The sequence below is a fragment of the Boleophthalmus pectinirostris genome, unplaced genomic scaffold (assembly GCF_026225935.1).
Source record: "Boleophthalmus pectinirostris isolate CB_2022bp ecotype Guang Dong unplaced genomic scaffold, ASM2622593v1 HiC_scaffold_1, whole genome shotgun sequence".
Classification (NCBI taxonomy): Eukaryota; Metazoa; Chordata; class Actinopteri; order Gobiiformes; family Gobiidae; genus Boleophthalmus; species Boleophthalmus pectinirostris.
The window spans coordinates 15130727-15153193 of NW_026570970.1; the positions used below are offsets into that span (position 1 = coordinate 15130727).

General features: G+C 37.3%; 5 protein-coding genes across 6 annotated transcripts in view; 3 read left to right on the forward strand and 2 right to left on the reverse strand.

The window, feature by feature from the left end:
* Nucleotides 1–85: 85 nt before the first annotated feature.
* On the forward strand, nt 86–2716 carry bbs5 (Bardet-Biedl syndrome 5). 2 transcript variants are annotated; one of them, XM_020931932.2, is made up of 12 exons: nt 86–249; nt 494–576; nt 648–713; nt 791–840; nt 916–1043; nt 1116–1251; nt 1371–1466; nt 1542–1604; nt 1686–1820; nt 1905–1988; nt 2076–2099; nt 2180–2716. In XM_020931932.2, exons 1-12 carry the CDS (start codon nt 188–190, stop codon nt 2279–2281), a joined length of 1029 nt encoding a protein of 342 aa, XP_020787591.2. In that variant the 5' UTR covers nt 86–187; the 3' UTR covers nt 2282–2716. The 2 variants fall into 2 exon arrangements, with proteins under 2 accessions (XP_020787591.2, XP_055007222.1); XM_055151247.1 differs by having other exon boundaries at nt 2183–2716.
* A 297-nt stretch (nt 2717–3013) lies between these two features.
* Nucleotides 3014–6010, forward strand: klhl41a (kelch-like family member 41a). Its single transcript, XM_020931931.2, has 6 exons — nt 3014–4099; nt 4500–4657; nt 4741–4848; nt 4930–5115; nt 5184–5330; nt 5402–6010. Exons 1-6 carry the CDS (start codon nt 3014–3016, stop codon nt 5511–5513), a joined length of 1797 nt encoding a protein of 598 aa, XP_020787590.1. The 3' UTR covers nt 5514–6010.
* On the reverse strand, nt 5623–11450 carry fastkd1 (FAST kinase domains 1). Its single transcript, XM_020931899.2, has 15 exons — nt 11332–11450; nt 10520–10970; nt 10356–10424; nt 10023–10148; nt 9551–9949; nt 9369–9479; nt 9154–9285; nt 8120–8606; nt 7934–8048; nt 7702–7830; nt 7492–7623; nt 6793–6906; nt 6557–6695; nt 5982–6096; nt 5623–5896 (listed from the first exon to the last, which is right to left on the reverse strand). Exons 2-15 carry the CDS (start codon nt 10852–10854, stop codon nt 5801–5803), a joined length of 2499 nt encoding a protein of 832 aa, XP_020787558.1. The 5' UTR covers nt 10855–10970; nt 11332–11450; the 3' UTR covers nt 5623–5800.
* Nucleotides 11451–11606: 156 nt separating this feature from the next.
* On the forward strand, nt 11607–16425 carry ppig (peptidylprolyl isomerase G (cyclophilin G)). The gene is made up of 13 exons (XM_020931810.2): nt 11607–11727; nt 12101–12188; nt 12267–12341; nt 12420–12527; nt 12628–12672; nt 12762–12849; nt 12941–12970; nt 13044–13183; nt 13260–13440; nt 13678–13854; nt 13930–14014; nt 14113–14252; nt 14433–16425. The coding sequence occupies exons 2-13, from the start codon at nt 12128–12130 to the stop codon at nt 15376–15378; spliced, it is 2076 nt and encodes a 691-aa protein (XP_020787469.2). The 5' UTR covers nt 11607–11727; nt 12101–12127; the 3' UTR covers nt 15379–16425.
* A 408-nt stretch (nt 16426–16833) lies between these two features.
* Nucleotides 16834–22467, reverse strand: part of LOC129407883 (cilia- and flagella- associated protein 210-like) — a 35440-nt gene continuing 29806 nt past the window's right edge. Inside the window, 10 exon segments of the mRNA XM_055150400.1 lie at nt 16834–17197; nt 17283–17399; nt 17401–17448; nt 17856–18048; nt 18397–18536; nt 18613–18690; nt 18692–18770; nt 19626–19831; nt 19910–20083; nt 20162–20367. Of these exon segments, the coding sequence (XP_055006375.1) occupies nt 16853–17197; nt 17283–17399; nt 17401–17448; nt 17856–18048; nt 18397–18536; nt 18613–18690; nt 18692–18770; nt 19626–19831; nt 19910–20083; nt 20162–20341 (1560 nt within the window). The 5' untranslated portion in view covers nt 20342–20367 and the 3' untranslated portion in view covers nt 16834–16852.

Sequence of the window (22467 nt, forward strand, 5' to 3'; positions counted from 1 at the left end):
GCTGATTATATTAAAAAAAAGTCACACGGAAGTAATTTGTCCATCTTGCTTGCCGTCTGTTTCCATGGTGATTTGTGACGCTAGGATAGCTTTGGTGGATTAGCCCGTATAGTTCTATGGGCAGCATCTTCTATGTTTATTTTGCGGTTTATCTTTTAAATTAAACGAATATCAAAAGCCTACAATAATGTCGTCGGTCCTCGATGCTCTTTGGGAGGACAGGGATGTTAGATTTGACATAACAGCGCAGTGAGTAAAAACATGAGCTGGCGTTATATTTTCTGTCGCATAAGCTAATAGCTAATCATAGATAGCTGCTCATTTAGTTAACCTCATAGAAATCAGCAAAGATACTGGTAACGTTAACACAAATACACAGAGATAGGCACTATTTTATTACTATTTGTAAAATGCATCGTTTGTAGCGTTGTGTGCCATATGGCTGTACATATATGTACTGTATTAAACATTATAAACGTTTAATGTTTTATAGGCAAATGAAGACTCGCCCTGGGGAGGTGATGATAGATTGCCTGGACTCAATAGAAGACACCAAAGGGAACAATGGGGATCGAGGTACATTAGTGACACAATTATGATGTATTTATCTTTTCCTTGTTAACTCAGATGAGACATTTTTAATGCAGGACGATTATTAGTGACAAACCTGAGAATTATCTGGCATTCCCTGGCACTACCAAGAGTCAATTTATGTATGTAGTACTTCACTATTTACCATCTCTTTACCTTGTTACCAATGATTTCAGCAGCATGTTCTGATATTTTGCAGCTGTGGGTTACAACTCCATCATAAACATTACAACACGGACAGCAAATTCTGTGAGCCCATTATTTAACTTTTAAGCTGTGCTTTGTATGTTTTGCATTATTCTAATCACAAACTATTTTTACTAGAAATTGAGAGGTCAAACTGAAGCACTTTACATTTTGACAAAGTCAAACAACACAAGATTTGAGTTCATATTTACAAATGTGGTACCAGGAAGTCCACGTCTCTTCACTTCTGTCATCGCAGTGCACAGGTAAAACAGGACAGAGCTAAAGATAAATAACCGTGAAGTCACTCCAAAAATGTAAATACATGTTTTTTTCAGAGCATATGAGACATCTAAAATGTACAGAGACTTGAAATTGCGAGCTGCTCTTATTCAAAACAAGCAGTTAAGACTCCTGCCTCGTGAGCAAGTGTATGACAAAATCAATGGTGTATGGAATCTGTCCTGTGACCAGGTAATGTACATATAAAATTATACAATTAACTTCAACAGGAATGGAAGAGTAACTATTTATTTTAATTTTACCAGAAAATATAGTACAATTATTGATAAACATTTGTTCTTCTTTTTTAGGGAAATCTTGGGACATTTTTTATCACCAATGTTCGTATTGTCTGGCATGCAAACATGAATGAAAGTTTCAATGTCAGCATCCCTTATCTTCAGATTGTAAGATAGTTATCAAATGAACTGACTAACTTAACTACCTCTACACAAAAATTAAAATTTTTTCTCTCTTTTTAGTGGTCAATCAGAATAAGAGACTCAAAGTTTGGTTTGGCCCTGGTAATTGAGAGTTCAAGACAGGTAAGTCACTCAACATTACCACATATATAGCATTTCATTTTCATTGGTGCCTTTTATTAATCACCACTAATCAAACTTTAGAGTGGAGGCTATGTGCTGGGTTTTAAAATAGATCCAGTTGAGAAGCTTCAAGATGCTTTAAAAGAAATAAATTCACTGCATAAGGTTTTTTCTGCAAACCCCATCTTTGGAGTAGACTATGAAATGGAAGAAAAGGTACAATTAAGATTTTTAAATATTATTTTGTTGTATCATCAGCGCATAGTGTTTTCATGACACTGATAAATATAAATATTACAGCCACAACCGTTGGAAAGGCTGACGGTGGAACAGCCTCCTGACGATGTGGAGATTGAGCCTGATGAACAGACTGATGCTTTCGCTGTAAGTCTCAGAAAGTGTGGGGATAAATTGAGGCTGGATTTGTATTTATAATGTTATGTTAAAAGTTGTTTATCTTTTATTTCACAGGCTTACTTTGCAGACAGCAACAAGGTATTTTATATTCTTTACTTCTTTACTTTTTAAAAATACAGTTCATTTAGTGTTGTTTTTATTTTGTTTGGTTTCCTTAGCAGCAGGACCGTGAGCCTGTGTTTTCAGAGGATCTGGGACTCGCCATTGAAAAGCTGAGAGATGGATTTACATTACAGGGACTTTGGGAAGTCATGGGCTAAAATTATACATCTGTAGTGAGTGTGTTGACAGAATGTAAGACTTTATTTATAGAGTATTTTCCTTGTCAGTAATGTATTTTCAGCCAACTGTAGCCTATTGTACATTTTATATAGTGTATATATGTATATAGTTTTTAGTTAAGTAAAAATATGTACTTTCAACTTTCTTACATTTCAGTTATATTGGGTACATAACCATTTGAAAATGTGTGTGCTCACTGAGAGTACTGTATTATGTCATAAACAGGAAGTTTGTATGTGAGGTCATTACTATCAGATGACTGATACAATACAAAACGAAAAAACAACAAACATTTGAAAAGGTGTACACTATTAATAAACTTTATCATTTGGAATTTAATCACTAAAATGTGTCTCAATTTCCACATTATACTGTAATTTATAGGGACAGGACATATACTATATTGAATGAGAAAGACAACGTGTATATATATATATATATTTTCAGTCATAGATTAGACATGGGGTATTCTGGGCTACACACTGTTGTTCTTGATTACTACGGAGACAAGTCTTCACAGTTGTTTTTGCTCCATGACAGCTGTGTGGGCTCTCCAACTTGGCCAACGTGAATTCTTTTTGAGTGGAGTTGTTGACTATATTTAGAAGGGGCAAGGTTATATTGAAGTGGCTGCGGACCTGTCTACTCTATAGTTCTGTGTTCACCAGTTGGTTCAGTCGTCTCCCCTTGCCTATTTTTGAATATCCAGGATGGACCCCCAGAGTTTGAAGGAAGATCTACGCCTTTTTCAGAGTACATTGCTTCAAGATGGACTAAAGGAGCTTCTAAATGAGAACAAATTAGTAGACTGTGTGCTGAAGATTGGTGACAGGAGCATCCCCTGTCATCGGTTGATCCTGTCGGCATGTAGTCCTTATTTCCGTGAACTTTACTTTTCAGAGGATGGAGAGGAGTCACAAGAAAAGGAAGTTGTTCTGGAAAATCTGGATCCCAATATTATGGAGATAATTGTAAACTACATGTACTCAGCCGAGATTGACATCAACGACAACAATGTCCAAGATATTTTGGTGGTCGCAAATCGCTTTCAGATCCCCTCTGTGTTCACAGTGTGTGTTAACTACCTTCAGAAACAGCTGTCACAGAGGAACTGTCTGGCTGTGTACAGACTAGGCTTGATGATTAACTGCCCCAGACTGGCAATAGCTGCTAGAGATTACATTGCTGATCGATTTGAGCAGATGTCAAAAGAGGCAGAATTCCTTGATCTTGCCCCACATGAATTGTTTGCTATAATCGGAACAGATGCTTTAAACGTAGAAAAAGAAGAAGTTGTTTATGAAGTGTTGCTAAAATGGGTTAGGAAAGACAAAGCAAATCGTGCCAAAAGCCTGAGTGAGGCTTTTGACTGCATCAGATTCAGGTTGCTTCCGGAAAAGTTCTTCAAAGAAAAAGTGGAGAAGGAAGAACTGTTTAAGGGTGATGCTGAAGTACAAAAAAAAATCAAAGCAATTAAAGAAGCATTTGGGGGTAAACTTCCAGAAATTAAGAAGGGACAAGATGAAGGTGATGAAGAGGGAGGGAAGCTGCCTGGGTATCTGAATGATAGCCGACGTTATGGCATGTTTGCAAAAGACATGCTTCTGATGGTCAGTGACACAGCAGCTGTAGCCTACGATGGGCAGGAGAATGAGTGCTTTCTGGTAGCTATGTCTGAGCAGGTCCCACGAAACCATGTCAGCCTGGTCACAAAGAAGGGCAAGTTGTATATCGTAGGAGGGCTTTTCGTGGATGAGGATGAATCAGAGAATCCACTGCAGTGCTACTTCTACCAGGTATTCACAATTTGTCCCTTTGACTATTTCTGTATGATGCAAATTTTACATTGATCTTAACCTGTAGCTCTAAAAATGTGTTAAATAATGTTAAATTATTGCTCTTTGGAATGTTAGAATTTTGTGTTTCAATGTATGTCTCACAAAATTTGAAGCACATAACATAAATATCAAGTGTGGAAAGTGCCATCTAGTTTCTATTTTATTGTTTTGATTTATTTTCCATCTTTATGCTTTGAAAGAACTACCTCTTTCTTTTTGCAACATATCTCAATAACAGATAGGGAAACACAAAATATGGTTTAATGGAGCTTACTAAACATTCTATCGAGGAACTATCAGGACAGTGTTTATCAAATTACATTTCTATTATTATAATATTTAACGTACTTCATTTCAGCTGGACAGTCTTGGTTGCCAGTGGGTTGCTTTACCGCCCATGCCTTCCCCAAGATGTCTCTTCGCTCTGGGAGATGTGGACAATCTGATTTTTGCTGTGGCTGGTAAAGATTTACAGACAGATGAGTCACATGATACAGTCATGTGTTATGATACTGAGTAAGTTTAGTGAATATGTTTAAGAAATATATTTTTGTATTTTTGGAAGGCTTAAACTTATTCTGTTCCCCTCAATCCTTCAGAAAAATGAAGTGGAGTGAATCGAAGAAATTACCCTTGAAGATCCATGGCCACTGTGTTGTTTCTGAGAATGGGTTGGTTTACTGTTTGGGAGGAAAAACAGATGAAAAGTAAACTAATATTTAACCAAGCAAAATACCATATGTGTTTTACAATTTAAAGCAACTCAAACTGTATTTTCCAAATTTCAGTAAAACAATCAACAAGATGTTCGCTTACAACCACAAGAAGGCAGAGTGGAAGGAGTTGGCTGCTATGAAAACTCCTAGATCAATGTTTGGAGCAGTTGTCCATAAAGGAAAGATAATCGTGGCTGGAGGGGTAAATGAAGACGGGCTTACATCTGCATGTGAAGCCTACGATTTTGGAACTAATAAGTACGTGCATAACATTAAACTGTTCTTAATGCTTTATTCAGTGCTCTTAACCTACTGATTTGATGTAGGTGGTCGGCCTTCCTAGACTTCCCCCAGGAGAGGAGCTCAGTCAACCTGGTGAGCTGTGGGGGGCAGTTATATGCTGTAGGAGGCTTCGCGATGGTGATGGATGAAAACAAAGAGTGCACTGCCAATGAGATGGTTGATATTTGGCAGTAAGTGTTGATTTACAGCTACAATTTCTTATTTCTTTATGCAGTATAACAAACATTCAGTTTTACTCTAGGTATGAAGAGGACAAGAATCAGTGGACTGGTCTAATCAAAGAGATGCGTTATGCATCTGGAGCGTCTTGTGTGTCTCTGCGTTTGAATCCAGCCAAAATGCCCAAGATGTAAACAGAAGAAAAGATATCATTTGTACAGCATAAAAGTTTTATCCAGAGTGCATTTTCAGAAACACAAAATAAGTGTTCAGTTGTTTCATACTTAAAAAAAAATATTAAGATAGATGAATAAAATCATTTATAAAAACTTTAAAAATATATATTACACATGTTCACATAATTTCATTTGACAGAAATAAGGTCTTTGGTGAAAAATATAGAGCACTTTAATCACTTTAACACTATAGTCAGTTTGGCATGACTTTCCAAACTAGATGTAACATTCTAGAAATATGTTCATTATAAAGAACATTCCCTAAATATTTTTTTCTTTAAGTAATCCTTCCAAGCATCCGGTGTTGACAGTTCCATAGAGTTCCATTCAAAGTGAGGAATCTACAACACAAAAATAGAAGTGTAAAATGTCTATGTTGTGGTATGGCAATGCAAAATTATTTTTATGCTACTGTCATTGTCTCACCTGAATAACACAATATCCCAAAATCTCAAGGTGCCTTTTTCTCATCAATGTTTCCCCTTTAATGTTACGACAGTTTTTACAAAATGCCTTTGAGTCGAGAAAATCCACAGCAACTCTAGGACACAAAGAACATATTAATAGGTCCTATATTACACAAAGTTGACTCTTTAAGCCATGTTATAATGCTTTTACCTCATCAAAAACATACCCGGAATTGTGTTTGTTTTCACATGTTTTGATGATATGATGTCATGAAACTTTAGTTAACTGTTACCTTTTACCATTGCCAATTCCTGGTCTGAAATCAGCCATATGATTCTAATGAAGGTGTATAGAGTTTAAAAACACAGTGGACCACTTCCTATATTACCACATAACATTAGTGTTTCAGTTTGACAAAACAACTTTGCCTAAATATGCAGGGTTTGTTTGTTAAACATGTGTGAATGAAGCAAAACACAATACTCCAGGTATGTTTTAGATGAGAAAAAACAACATGAAAACAGATCAGAAAATAGCATAATATGGGTCTTTTTACACACACACAAATTCTTCTGAAAGTCAAAATGTTTTACCTTTGAGCACCAGGGGGCAGCTCGTCCCTCATATTGGAGTTGGTCCCCCACTGAACCTGCCCAGTGTTGGGAATAGGAAGTGCACTTGACTCAACATAAGGCAATGGCTTAAGATCCTTGTCCAGTATGCACTCAAAATCTACAGACAAAATGGTGTTTGACTTAGAATATTGTTTAAGTGTACATAAGGTATACATTCACAATACACCATCAAACTTAACCTTTATGTAACTTACCAACAGTGTAGAAATAAGGAGTGAGCACAGCTATTCTGACATAGTTAATTCCACCAAGGACTTCTCCCAGCATTTTGTGAATCTGCTGCTGTAGAGGGTTGATGGACCCAGTGCCTAGAAAACAATGCATTTGTTGATGAAACATTTTAAAACACTACTGAATGATGGGGAATCCGTGTATCACTCGTTCAGTTGTTCTTCAAAATAAAACCAAAAGTAAGAAAATGAAAAAACAACTATTTTCTTCATTATTTCTCTCCAAAACCAAAATAAAAAAAACAGATAACGATTTGTTTTTTCAGTTTTCGATTTTGTGTTTGAATGAATAATGGAAAAAATGGATAACGATTGTTTCCTGTCTCCGACACTCCTGGTTCAGTCCTGGTTTAGTCCTGGTTTAGGATTGAGACTGGGACCGGACCAGGACCAGGACTGAAACTGGGACCAGGATCAGGACTGAGACCGGGACCAGAATCAGGACTGAAACCAGGACCGAGACCAGGACTGCAACTGGTTTAGACTTGGTTTAGACCTGGTTTAGTCCCGGTTTAGTCCATATGCAGTACAAAAGCCTGGCATTGCAGTTTAAGTCACGGAAACGAGAAACAGCCATTATCTGTGTACGAATGAACGAATGATACACGGATTATGGGTGTTATTTTAAGGCTATCAACAAAAATAAACAAATCCTAATCTTACCTTTTTTCTGAAAATGTTGACAGTAACGCTCATGAAACCAAGGCACCTGATACTCCGGACACTCCAGGCACACTGCTCTATTCAGCTCCATCAAACGCAGTCGAACGCGCATGTTGAGAGCATCAGTAAGGGCTGCAGAAACATGCAACATGTAATACATCTGTTTCAAATAAAACACCAAATGAATATTGATACAAATATAACACTTACTGTCTAATTGGGAATCAAGTTTTCCCAAAAATTCAATACTAAAAATTTCTTTGATAAGTTCCTCAGGAAAACAGTCAGCCACTGCCAAGGAGTACGCCAGAAGAACTAGCAGATGTGGGTCAAATGAAGCTGTACCATTTAATTATATTGTTAGGTTAATCCTGTAGTGAATGGTGTATTCATTTTATATATTTATAAATATATACATTTTATAATATATTTCTTTACTTACTGATATGTGGAGTAAAGTGCTGAATACAGGCCTCATACATTTCATCTGTTTTGACAGTATCATAATTCAGGACAGAAAATGGAAGCAGGGTAGCATAGGTTGCAGAGTAGTGAAACTTAAAAAAAAATAAGACAGATTGGGTATTTCCTCTTTGCATTCACAACATTTTTCTTTACATTTGCTCACCTTATCAATATCTTTAATGACAACATCAGCAATGCGTTCCATCAGTGGAGGGCTGAGATGGTTTGTTCTGGTCAGAAACAGGGTGAGCTCTGGCACATTTGTCCATTTTATTTGATCTATCATTCTCTTCAGTGTCACCATTGTCTCCTCAAGCAACATCTGCTCAAACCACTCCCCTGAAACATACTTGAGCTCGTCCAGCAGCAGGTCAAGTCTCTCAGCTGTCTTGAGTCTCTCTTGGCCGGACCGGTTCAGGGCTTGCAGGAGGCGGACAAACTTACTAGGAGTGTTATGGCGATAGGATGCATCGTTACGAACCCACTTGGCAACAGCGTGGGCGATAGTGTTGAGGTCGCTGAGGTTGCACTGAGGGACCACAGCCTCTATTCGAGCAATAAGGCTCTCATCCACACGAGGAGAAGGCAACAATGACAGCACACGTGTGAGCATGGTCACTTCATAAGGATATACACTGACCTGTAAGAAGCTGAGTAGAGAACAAAAATCAGATATTAAAGGTCCTTTATTATACCATATTCTGGTCACTCTTATGATGTTGATTCCTCATCAAAAATACACCTGGAGTTTGTTGTTCATTCACACATGTTTAACACACAAACCCTGCATATTTTGGTTCAGTTATTCTCTCAGACGAAAAAAACAAAACTCTATGGCAGGTGGTAATGAAGGAAGAGCTCACGTGTTTTAAATTCCATACATATTCACTACAATCATTTGGATGATTTCAACCCTGGATTTGCCAATCTCTATGGAACTAAAGGTAAAAGATTGTTGTTGAAAACTACCGCTTCATGGCATCATAAGGTGGAACAGACCATTTTGAGCTTTGGAGACGCAGGCAGACAAATAAACTAGGATTACTCAAACGTGTGAATGAAACAAAACACAACTTCAGGTATGTTTCTGAGGAGGTATCAGCATTATAACATGGCTTAAAGCTCAAAAGAATCAATTTTGTGTAATATAGGACTTTTAAAGTTGATCATAATGTTTGATATAATCCAAAGACTCACTTGGTCAAAATCATCCTTAGTTTTGTATACAGTTCAGGGTTTTGATACTGTAAAAGATAGAGTGCTTGTGTGATTCTGGCCACTTCAACTGGCCTGTAGACATCAAGGTTTCTTTGTATTACTGCAGCAATTCTGAAATATATGTGTGTTTTTTTTTTTTTATAATTACATTGTTATGCAAAAGACATTTGCATGCAGTTGAAATATAAACTTACTTGTTCAGGAGGCTGAGGTTTCTGCTCTGAATCTCTTCTAATCCTTCAGCAATAGCCAGTGCTTGTTGTGCATTAAACTCATCTGCCAATAAGAGAGCAGTATTTTCCAACCTAAAAACAGGAGGAGATTTGTTTTTTTAAGAAAGTGTCAAGTATATGTGAGGAGAAATAACTTCACTAACCCTTCTCTTATCTCTGGACTGGCTAAAGGAGCCAAAGCAACGAACAGCTTGGTAAAAGAGAATGGGTCAGTGCTTGAATCAATGAGTTCAGTGAGTCTTTGTTTGGCAGCCATCCTGAATTCACAGTTATTGAACTGTAGCGACTGATAGAGGCCCATGATGATGCTGATATTCTCTGCATTCATCCCAGGCATGTTTAGTAAAATCATTCGGTTACATTTCTCAAGCAAAGGCCGGTGACTGTGCTTGATGTTCCGTAGAAACTGAACTACTCTTCGTGGGTTATTATAATTTGACGGGTCTACGTTATCCAGTAAATGATCTATCCTTGTTATGAGAGCATCGCGGAGAGATGGAGACACCAAGGAGGACACACTAATCATGAAAACTGTCAAAATCCTGTGAGTCAGACAGAAAAAAGGTCAGATGAAAAGAATGCCTGTGTATTTAGACAAAACATCCAAGAACTGACCTTGCATCATTGATTGTTGACAGTTGTTGAGCCATGATGTTTGCGATTTGTCCCATAAGTGGACTGTGCTGTAGATGCTGATCACTGAGACAAATTGAAAATTTCGATAGAGTTGGCATTGAAAGTCTGAAAAAGTAAACATTTAAAAGGCAATATTAAATAATGAAACATGCTTGCATGCATGCCTCTTGCTTTGTTAAGAGAATTGTACCCACAGTAATTAAGCTGACTCACCACACTCTACTACAAAGATAAGTCATATGAAGTGCTAAATCATATTATGTCACAAAATGTTTGGTTTGTAAAAGTAACTGTCAAGAGGAGCTACATTACTTGTTGAGGCGCATCCATGCTTCTGACACCAGTTGTTGAATGAGTGAGTCATGTTGATCCACATTTAATCTACAAAGGACAAACAAACAAACAACCAAAAAAATGTATTAAAATTAAAATCCATTTTGCAGCTGACAGTTTAAATATTATGTTGGGTTATTTACCTAAGAAAGCTGTAGAGTGTGTCAATCAACATCAAATTGTCCATTTGAGCAATTTTGTTCTCTGCCAAAACTCGCAGAGTCAAAAATTGTGGGTGACTCTTGATGAGCTCAACAGTACGGAGTAACTGTGGTTTCTCTTTCTGAAACTTCCAGAGCATCCCCACAGCCAGACTAACATGATCAACATTAAGTTTTGCCTTATTCTTTCCCACAACATCAAAAACATGGTCTTCAACGCAGCAAGCACGCAGCTGCTCCAGAACCAGATCCCTGTGAACTGTCCCACTGTGGAGAAACCTTCTGAGGCACAAGCTCACACACTGCAGGCGGAACATCACTCAGGCACAGGACATGAGGCACTCTGAAGAATGAATTGGTCCAAACCTCTTTTTCCCATCTCAATATCCAACTGACAGGCACGATCAGTGGCAGGTTGTGAGTTGATGTGAGCCTTTGTATAAAAACAAAACAAGATTTAATTGCGGACTACATTTAACATCCAGACATTCTTCTGAGATACAATAAATGTTTTAAGTAAGATAGGGATAGAGATAAGAATAGCTCTACTCTTTGATAGTATTTAGAATGACACTCGGGTTACACAAGTCACACAATCATTGTTCTTTAAATAACGGTGAGCCACGGGAGACAGTAGCAGCCTCAGACATGCAAAGCGGGATTCACGTGTGCATACAAGAAAGTTGTGTATAAGCTTCTCAGTATAGTTTTAATGAGAAAATAAACCCTGACAAATGCTTAAATTAGAAGCACATTAATCAATTTAAAATATTTCGAATGAAAGTCAAATGTACCTAGCATGTGCGCTGATATTTCACTTCCGTAATCAAGTCAGGGGCATGCTTAAGTCCCGGATTGTTGCCTTCCAGGCAACATATAAAAATATAATTATATATGTAGAGTGAAAAGGGTTGCTTTGCCGCGAGCTACCTATTTTCTTTTTTATTTTAAAGACTATTAAAAGTATACTCACAAAGAAAACGTGGCAAATATGCAAACACTACTGTTTTGAGAAAGCTAAACCTTTCATAAAATGTCCAGGGAGGTAATAACTGGCACGTCCTGCGCAGTGCCCTTACGTCTCTGCCGCGCCATCTTCAGAAAACATTGAGCTGGTCACTGAATGAAACTTAATTTTAACCGCTTTAAATCGTTGCTTACTACATGGAGTGATATCCTCGGTTATTCAGGTGAAAACACATGCAAAAATCTTTGGAATTATTATGTACAACTACTCAATACATCTCAACACATTTGTGTGTTTAAAAGAAATGAGCTCCTGTTATATGCTATGTTAGCATAGTGTGCTAATGCTAACGTGGGCCTAGCGTCAAATTGTTGTGAAATTGAAATGCACGAATAAAACCTGTATTTAGTTTGGCCTGTATTTGCCTTATTGACTAGTATTTACCAAAACAACGTTCTAATAATACACTCACGTGCGATGTTAGCACGTTACCTTTCTATCCTTGATAGAAACTGTATGCATTATGTTTGTGTTTTCATGCTCTTACTTTGTCTTTATATTTACTGGCGCTGCATTGCTGGGTCAATTACTTAAAGATTGCATCTTCACAAGTGAGACAAAGAATGGGAGTGAAGGCACAGCGCCCTCGGTGCTTCATGGACATTGCCATTGGCAATGTTTTTGGTAAGATCCGGTCTATGATTATTGTGTTATCTGTATTGATTGTCTTTGAATCACACACTACTCTGCTCTTTATTTCAGTCGGGAGAATTGTGGTGGAATTGTTTTCAGATATTTGTCCCAAAACCTGTGAAAACTTCAGGTGTCTTTGCACTGGTAAGTTCTAGTACAGTTATGCACCAATCCAGTTTATTTCAAACTACTTGTATGTTATATTAATTTCTGCATTCATAGGTGAAAGGGGAATTGGTAAAGGAACCCAGAAACCCTTACACTACAAAGGATGTCTCTTCCATCGCATTGTTAAAGATTTTATGATTCAAGGAGGAGACTTTAGCGAAGGTGATTTGTAAAACGCGTTCGACACCATTAAATATCTAGAGCTCGTGTCCCTTTAGATACGACTCTTTACCTAATGCCAGTTTTTTGTGTTCTTTCATAGGAAATGGAAGAGGAGGTGAATCGATCTATGGAGGCTTTTTTGAAGGTAAAGGAAGCGGCTGCCAGACCTGTCACTTGTTTACCAAACCAGCGTTGGCTTCAAGACGGAAGTACAATCTTGTGCTTTTCCCCTAGATGAAAGCTTTGCTGTTAAACACAACAAGGAATACCTGCTGTCAATGGCCAACAGAGGCAAAGACACTAATGGATCACAGTTTTTCATGTAAGTTTTCCCTGCTTATCTCAATATTACGTTGTAGTAACTTAACATATTAGGTAATATTTGTCTGTCTTTTCCTTTTTTGACTCTATAGAACTACAAAACCCACACCTCACCTCGATGGGTAAGAAAATACATATGTAAAATCGAATTTTCACAAATAAAATGAAATACATGTTGGTTGATGTTATTTTTAGCGTCCATGTTGTTTTTGGCCATGTGATCTCTGGTCAAGAGGTTGTTCAAACTATGGAAAACCAGAAAACTGACCCTAACAGTAAACCCTATGCTGATGTGAAAGTATTGAACTGCGGAGAACTTGTCCCTAAATCTAAAGGTTTGTCAGTGTTGCACATGCATAATCACAGAAGGTCGTGTTACAAACTGAATAGTTTATTCATGTTTGCCCTCAGCCAAAAAAGAAAGTAAAAAGAAAAAGGAAGGCTCATCTGGATCCAGCAGCAGTAGTAGTAGTGAATCTGAGAGCTCATCTGAATCATCCTCTGATTCAGAAGATTCTGAAAAGGAGTCCAAGAAGAAAAAGAAAAAGACAAAGAAACAAAAGAAACACAAAAAGAAGCAAAAGAAAACAAAGTATGTATTTATTTTTTATGTTTTAAAAGACCCTCTATATAGTTCTTGGGACTTACCATGAGTAATAGCTGTTGTGATAGGGTTCCCACAGGCAGATTTCTTTTCACATGTATTCACTTGGGGCAGTCACCTCATGGTTTCATATCTACAGAGTGTTTAAAAATGTGTAAAACTGTGCCACATAAAAAATATATATATAAAAATTGTGATAATTGATGTCAATTGCTTTTGTAACAGGCCAGAAGACGCCAGTGCAGATGAGAAGGAGCAGGAGGAAGTGGTTTCTTCTACAGTGCGTCCGGAGGAGATTCCCCCCATCCCTGAAAATCGGTTCCTGATGAGAAGAAGCCCGCAGCAAGTGGAGAAGAAGGATGAGCCTAAAAAGGAGCAACGGAACAAGGGGGAAAGACCCAGGTATACCTTTTATGAAAACAGTTTATTTTCTTTTTTATGTTTTCAGCAGTAAGTTTATCAGGTTTTCTCCCATAGCGCTGGTATATCCTATAATTCGGCATACAACAGAAGGCTGGTTATGACCCGCTCCGGAAGAAAGATAAAAGGCAGGGGTCCTAGGGTAAGGGCAAATTTATATTAAGCTCTTCTTGCTTGAATTGATTAGTCTGTTTTGAAGGATAACAGAAGATTTATTAATGGTATGTGTCTGTCTTTCAGCGTTATCGAACCCCTTCACGCTCTCGTTCAAGGTCCAGAGATCGGTTCAGGCGCAGTGAAACTCCTCCACACTGGCGTCAGGAAATGCAACGTCAGAGGATGAGGGCTGTTACTGGGGAGCGTTGGATTAAAGGGGACAGGTAAAACTACCTAGATACTCGCTTAAATTTAATTTTACATTTTATCCCAATAAGACTTGATCTTGATTTAAATGTAAATATTGGTCACAATTTTATTTTACATATAATTATTTTGGGAAAAAATTGTAGCTTAGTCTGAAATTTTACAATTTGTAAATGAGAGTCCCCTTTCTTCCACAGAGGTGACGTCAATGACAGTAAGGAAGAGGTGTCAAAGAGAGAAAGACGATTGTCCAATTCAAAACATGAAGATACCACAGAGGGTAAAAAGGACAAGAAAGCGAGGAATCACAGATCTAAGAGCAAAGAGGATGATTCTGTGGATAAAGATGGAAAACATGGCAAACACAAGACCCACAAGAAGAAAGGCGAAAGTCGTAGTAAAAGCCGTGAGAAAAAAAGGTCAAAGAGCAGAGAGAAGGGACATAAATCTCACAAATCTGACGAGAAAAGGGCACGGTCCAAAAGCAAAGACAAAGAGGACTCAAAGAAAGATAAACACTCAGAATCTGACCATGGAAAAGATAAAAGCAAACATGAATCTAGTAAAAAGCATAAAGAGGATTTTAAAGGAACAAATGGGGAAAGAAATAGGTCCAAATCACGTAGCAAGGACAAAAAAGATGGCCACAGATCTAGCAGCAGTAATAGAAATAAGGACAGTCGTGCCAAATCCAGAGACAAAGACGACAGGCGGGATAAGGAGAGAGACAGAGGCAGGAATCGCAGCCGAAGTCGAGACCGTCGCCGTGATAGTGAAAGGGAAACTAAGAGGAGAGAGTCATCCAGAAGCAGAGATCATCGAGGGAGAAGCTCAGACAGGACTAAGACCAGAGACGCCCACAGGAGCAGGCACTCGCGAAGCAAGAGTAACAAAAGAGAGACCAGTAAAGACCGCTCTACGCATAGGAAGGATAAAGAACGAGAATCTGGCAACCGCAAAAGAAGACATAGCAGCAGTTCTGATAGCGATAGGGATAAAAGAAGGAGCCGAAACAGTCGTGATAGAAAATCCAAAGAAAAAAGGAGTCCAGAAAGACAAAGGCCAGACAGTAATAAAGGCAAAGATCGAAATAACAGTAGAAGACATAGACATAGTTCTAGCTCAAGTTCCGACAGTGACTGAGAGGGACTCATTTAAAAACAAAATTACTTTTTTATACTGGCATTTCCCTTCTTCACTACACCGTTAACGAGGTCAGGTTGCAGCTCTATTTTGACCAGACATGTACTTTTTGGTTTAAAGTAGACATCTTGATGAAACGTGGTTAAGGTCATTCATATTGACCAAAACAAAAGAATGAACTCTCATAATGACAGTCAAGCGTGTGTTTTTTCAAGGGTTTAACATGCCCTTAAATGTACTGCTTTCATTGTCTTAGGATTTAATTTGACGGTTTTCAGTTTTTATTTGGGGTACATTGAATTTTGGGTATAAACAAAAACCCAACAGTTGAGCTTTTTAAATTATTTCTACTGTGTGCTTTTATCATTTAAATCCTGTTGGATTTGGAGGGAGGGGGTGCCTGTATTTTTGTCATATGTCATATAACAGAAATATTTTGATGCATGGTCGGTGTATTTTTTTTTATGATTTGGTAACATGTCACCCCTCCACTTTTGTACATCCATGGCCTTTTACTGTAATCCCATTTGTAATTAAGACAATTCTGGGTTTACTTGTGGAATTATTTGACAATTTGTACAAGTAGTTTTGTTCAAGAATATTGGACATTGCCTTTCTGGCTCTAAAGAAGGAATTTAAAAAAATGACATTCTCTGCTTTTAAACAACTGACGCCTTGGTTCTTACCATTTATTCTCACAGATGCCCGTTCTCACCACACAAACCTTGTATTAATCATTTAAAAAGGTCTTTGAGAAAAAACTGCAAATTGTGAGGAAGCTTCATATGTGCTATTATCTTTTTTTAAAGGCCCCCACCTAAATGTACAGTCTTAATATCACCGCCTCCTGGAGTTCTCTGAGGGCAAACTGAATCTTTGACTAGAAATGAGAAGAAAATCCAGTCTAACCAGATCACCAAGAATTTTCTTTAAACTGCATTTCGAGATTTCTGCTTGTTATTTCTGTGATTTCTGCAAAATTGACTCTTGTGAGCTTTTAGTCATGTTATAATGCCTCATCAAAAATATAGTGTTTTGTTTCATTCACACATGTTTGAGTAACCCTTTATTAAGTCTGTCTTCATCTCCAAAGATCAAAATGCTCTGTTCACCTTGTGATGTCAAGAAGCGGTAGTTTTGAAGTTAACGGCTCCTTTTACCTGTAGTTCAGTAGAGACTGGTTATTACAGGGCTGAAATCATCCAAATCTAGTGAAGGTTTATGGAGTATAAAAACACAGTGGAGCATTTTCTGTATTACCACATGACATCATAAGGTGGAACAGAGTGTTTTCTGTTTGAGAGAAGAACTCAGCCTAAATATGCAGGTTTGTGTGTTGAACATGGATGAAATTAATACACAAATGTACGCATGTTTTTGATGAGGAACCAACATTATAACAGATTTTAAAAAAAATTGCATGGTACGAGCTCTTTAATGACTGCACACTTTTATTGCCAACACATTTTATTGATCACCAAGTAAACCCAAGTCTCTTTTTTGTCTGCTCAACATCATTCAGTGATTTAATACTCTGAGTGATACCGGAGACATAGTTGGGCATTTGTGCACCACTGCTGTCTTGAACCACATAGCTGGGTCTAACTCCATTAAAAGCAGGTCCAGATCCTCCTCCTATCCCCTCCCTTGCTGCTTTATAAAGTGGCACCACATTAAGTTTAGCCTCCTCCGCTGTATTGATAACATCCTTTGCATACAACTGAAATTTGATGTCTTCCTCTGCCCGTATTTGAGCATTCATAGCTTCAAACCTCTCTGTGTCTTGCATGTGCTGCTGTTGCTTTGAGTGTTTTTCAGCCTGTGTTAAAAGTATAACGACAATTCAGTATAAATATGACACATCGATATAATCTGAATCAAAAACGATACATATATAAACATACCATTTGTGTTCTGTGAAAATCTTGTAAACTTTGCAGATCCTCTTTCCTCTTCTGAGCCTTGAGCTGCTGTCGCTCTGCGTATATTTTGTCCGCCTCCTTTTTAGACTGAAGCATTTCTTCGTTTTTTCTGTTTCATCTCCTCTTTCATCCTCTCTTTTTCTTGCCTCTAACAAACAAATTAAAAGTGCATTATGTAACGTTACTGGTGGCGAGCCCGTCAAATGCTTTTCTCCATGGAAATGTTATTAGTTTCTCTGGAATGTTTCACAGTATGACATTAAACCTTTTTATCTTCATGTAGACCAAACCAGACCAAGTTACAGGTCAGATCTGTGGAGAGGCAACCCTGCTCACAGTCAGAATGCCTGTTTTTCTAGGTATTTTTTGAGCAATAAAACCACCTGTAATTGAATAAATATAAAGTAGAGCTGTTTAATGTCATACTGTGGAACATTCCAGGCAGAGCAGTGACATATCCATAGAAACAAGCAGGAGACGGACCCCCAACCAAAAAGTTACACTGTGCTTTAAGCCACAGGTGTAAGTAGCAGGTAAATGTTTTTGACTTTTTACCAGCGCTTCTCTGTGCTCCGCTATGGACTCCATCATGGCCACTTTCCTCTCATCTTCCTCCAGCTTCAGTTGTGCTTCTCGAGCCTCCCTTTCAGCTACAGCTCGCGCAATTTTCAGCTCTTCGTTTTCAGCTTTCTCTTGCTGGGTGGCTACGAGTTTTTCCAAGATCTTATCTCGTTTTAACTGGGTCTCTCTGAAACAGTTGATTTTAAAAATGTTAACATACTATTTACAGGTTGCTGAAAATCATTCTTTTTTTTTATCTTGACAGGACAATAAAACAAAAGAGAGTAATAAAGTAAGCTAGAAAGCCAGAATATTATTTCACTCAAGCTCTTGTAGGTAAGTTCTATTATCTTCTCTCCAGTAACGGTAAATAATGCTGTATTCATATGCATACTTAACAATAAAGAAGTGGTCTAAGATACAAATGCAAAGAAGCATTTTTTAGACCTAAGTAACTGAGACTTTAGTTCATCTTTAATAGTATCTTTGTGTTTAAAATGTCAGTATTGAACGGTGGCTTCAAAATTGATCTTACCTTATTATTTCCTTCTCTTTGTCTCTAATTAACTTGGTCATTTTTTCTTTTGCTGAGAGGTACAGCTTCCTTTGTTCCTCCTCCATTTGCTGTTTTTGGTCGTTCATAACTTTCTCCAGCTGTCTGTTGGTCAGCTGTTCCTGTAAAGAAATGTGTAAGCTGCTTTTTTCCTAGGTAACAGTTAAAGGGGGATGATAAAATTGGCCATGACACTACCTGGTGGACCTGCATGAGCTGCATCCTCTCCTCTATTTGTTGTTCTTCTGCTCTCTTCTGTTCCCAAAGATGGAGCTTCATGAAGTTGTTGTATTTTGTCCCCTTCCTGTTTCTTTAGTTGCTTCTTCTCTTCTCTCTCCAACTCTTTTTTTCTCATTCTGAAAAGGGCACCATGAACATACAGTGGTGGAAGAAGTACTCAATTTTGTAACTTAAGTAAAAGTGCAGCTACTGGAGCAAAGTATACAGTAAAAAAATCTACTTAAAGGTGCATTGTGTGGTAGATTGCTTTGCCTGGAGTCTTTCATACTATGGTATTAAACCTTTCTCTCTTCATGAAACCCAAACCAGACCAAGTTATAGGTCAGATCTGTGGAGAGGCAACCCCACTTACAGTCAGAATGCCTGTTTTTCTAGCTATTTTTGAGCAATAAAACCACCTGTAATTGAATGAATATAAGGCAGCGCTGTTTAATGTCATACTGTGGAACATTCTAAGCAGAGCAATGACATATCCATAGAAACAAGCAGGTGAAGGACTCCCAACCAAAAAGTTACACAGTGCATATTTAAGTAAATATATTAAAGTACTTGTTTAAAAAATATACTCAAAGTATTTTTCAAATGTAATGATTTTGATAAAGATTTGTGCTTAATTTTGTTCAACCGAAACAAATGAATTCATATTTTTCCTGGCTGTTGTTATTTGTATATTTTGTACAAAGTACAAATGTTTTAAAAAATAAACTTTTCAGCCTTTTCAGCAGGTCTCAATCTATAATAAAAAATACTTTTACTTTTCAGTCCAGTTAAAAGTACAGATACCTGCTCTCAAATGTAGTAAAGTAAAAATAAAAAATATCCACTTTAACATGTACATAATTAAAGTACAGTTACCTAAAATGTATACTTAAGTGTAGTACTTTACTACTTTAACTTCATTACGTTACACCACGGAACATAAATGAATCTTCCCCAATTTAAACATCCTGTGTGTGGAGTGAGGCACCTACTGATTCTTGAGTTCCTCTACAACAGTCAGAGTCTGCTCTTTCTTTTGACGTGCTTTCTCCTCTTCTCGTCTCTGAGCTTCGTCAGCCCTGGCCCTGGCTGCTTCCAACATGGTTTTGTCCACATCTTTTCTGGCATTCTTGATCTGTTGTTTTAATTGAATCTGTGCTTCTCTTTCTTTAAGCACATGTGAAAGCAAGTATGCACCCTACAAGAGAGAGAGTATAAGTGACAATATGACAAACCAATATTACACATTAAAAATATATAGTGAAAATGTCCACACATGTAGGACTTTGACTCGGTTTGTTTGGTAAAATAGCTGAGTCTTGGCTTTTTCTACAGCCTCCTTTCTCTTCTGCTCCTTGTAGTTGGTTTCTTCTATGTCAAGTTCCTTTCTTTTCTCCTCCTCAATCTGCTGCCGAATTGCCTTTGCCTCCAGTTTCTTCTGCCTTTGCTCCTTTAGTAAACATAAAATGACAGCACCATTTAAATTAAGATTAAATGATCTGATATAAACTGTGTTTGAAATACTCACTGATATAGTGTTGGACCAAAGCTTGACCATCTCTTTTGAGTGAAGAAGCATGGCTTTTCTCTTTGCCTCTTGTATTCTGCGCTCTTGTTCTCTGTCAACATTTTTTGACAGAGTTTGTATCCTCATGAATTCAGATTTGGGTAAGACTGTGACTTGACGTAGATCTGGTAATGGGATCATTGTGCTGTCTCTGTCATCTGAAGACACTGGTGAAAAAAATAAAATGGCTTTTGGACATGGCATGTGGACAGATAAGAGAGTACTAATTTAATTTAATGTTAATTCGATGTGTTAAGTTGTGCATGTGCAGAGAAAGTGTCTTCTGTATTTTAACAAAAACACTTTCTTTCACATCATTTGACAGTAGAAATAAGTTTTTTTCTGAACATGTAATAGTCCAACCATAATTGAGTCGCCGACAGCTAACGTTAGCTAACAGACTACTTATTATCAGGAGCAAGCGACGTTACTTTATTAAACTTTCTCGGGCATCCACATTTTCTTCAACTATTGCAGTGGATCGCATTTTAATGTTAAGATATAAATCAAATAGAACCAAATTCTGTTTAAGGTTATGTTAACAAACATTACCTTTTGTATCAGATCTTTTTCGACCCTCACATTCCCGCATCATTGTGTGAAGAAAAACATATAACAAGAAGAAAAGAGACAATAAATATTGTAAGTGAAACTCTAGTTGCCCACAACACTGAATAAAGACCGCATTTGTTGTGTGGTAACTTAGCAACCGATTCTGAGTAACTAGGGACACTAGAGAGCACGTTGCCATGGTAATTTACAGTGACATCCATCCTGTTCAAGCAGCCATGTTCTGACTGTATGGTCCACAGTATACAGTAGAAAGGTGCAGGATTGCAACTTCTTAAATAAATTGATAAATAACTTTAAATGAATAATGTTCGTTAGAATTACTAAAGTGATAGCATGTAACTTTCTGGGGGTGGAAAGTCACAAATATGACTTCATGAAAATAGAAAATCATACTTAAAAACTATACTTTCAACATTCTCTGTGGAGATATGTTTTATGGCATACTGCAGTATGTAATATTATAGCCAAAGGAACAACACAGTTGTGCTCATAAGTTTATTTGTGTCAACTTGTGTACATGTTATCAAGCCAAAATCTCAAGGATATGTAAACTTTTGATCAGGGTCATTGATGTAGTTCCTGCTGTGATATGATTATGATTTAAAATGAGTAAACACAGTTATTTGATAATAAATGGCTTCACCCAAGCACTAACCATGAGTGAAAGAAAAGTTTTTGTGTTATCCTTCATATTTTCTGAAAAATGACTAAGAAATGATAAATTCTGCCAGGGTATGTAAACCTATGTGCACAACTGCATTTCCTTGAAAACAAGCAGGAGGAGGCTCTCCTCCAGACCAAATAAGAGTCAGGTTTGTGGAGATTTAAGCCAGCTCAGAGCAAGGATGCACGTTTTCTGCTTTTCAGTTCAATAAAGGCATGCTTTTATTTCCGTCTACTTTTTGGAAAAAAAAAAAAAGTTATATACTGTGGTGAAGACTTTTTTGGAGTTTCAAAGAATTACTATGCATTTAAACTAATTAAAAAATTCTATCCAGTCCAGGGTCTGCATTGTTTCACAGGAGGGAGGTGGGACCACGTCTTGTATGAAACAAGTCAATGGCCCATAATTTCTTCACTGTGTATTTATACACATACCTGATACAGCTTGCATAACCTATATATTACTGACCCGAATCAGTTTTAACCAAGTCTACATGTATTTTATATTCCGCTCAACACAACATCTATTAATTCTACATTATTCCAAAGCCTTCTCTAAAGTAGAGAATCAGGGTGTTTTTGCAAGAAAAGTCTTTATGACATTTATGTTTTGATGAAAAGCACCTTGCCCAGGGTTAAAGTCAAACCCAATCAAGTCAAAAAATCAATTTTATCAAGCCATGGGTTAGCCAAATCATGGGTTAGTCAAGTCTGGCTTAAGTCCAACTGTGTGGACTTTAAACTCCACACATTGTAAGTATAACCTTTCCATGGTTCAGATAAATAATATAAAATAAATAAAAATAAAAAAAAATAAAAAATAAAAAAAAAATGTTTAATTAAATGTTAAGAAGTTTGCTGCTAAACATGAAACACTTTAAGACTTAAAATCCTACTAGTGTAGCAATGCTTGAATTACTTAATACTACAGCACAGTAACAGCATGGTAACTAAAAGTGTTACTACAGTTACTTCATTTGGTCTTCCAGGATTATTCTTAAATAAATGTTCTTTTACACAGACCATTGTAA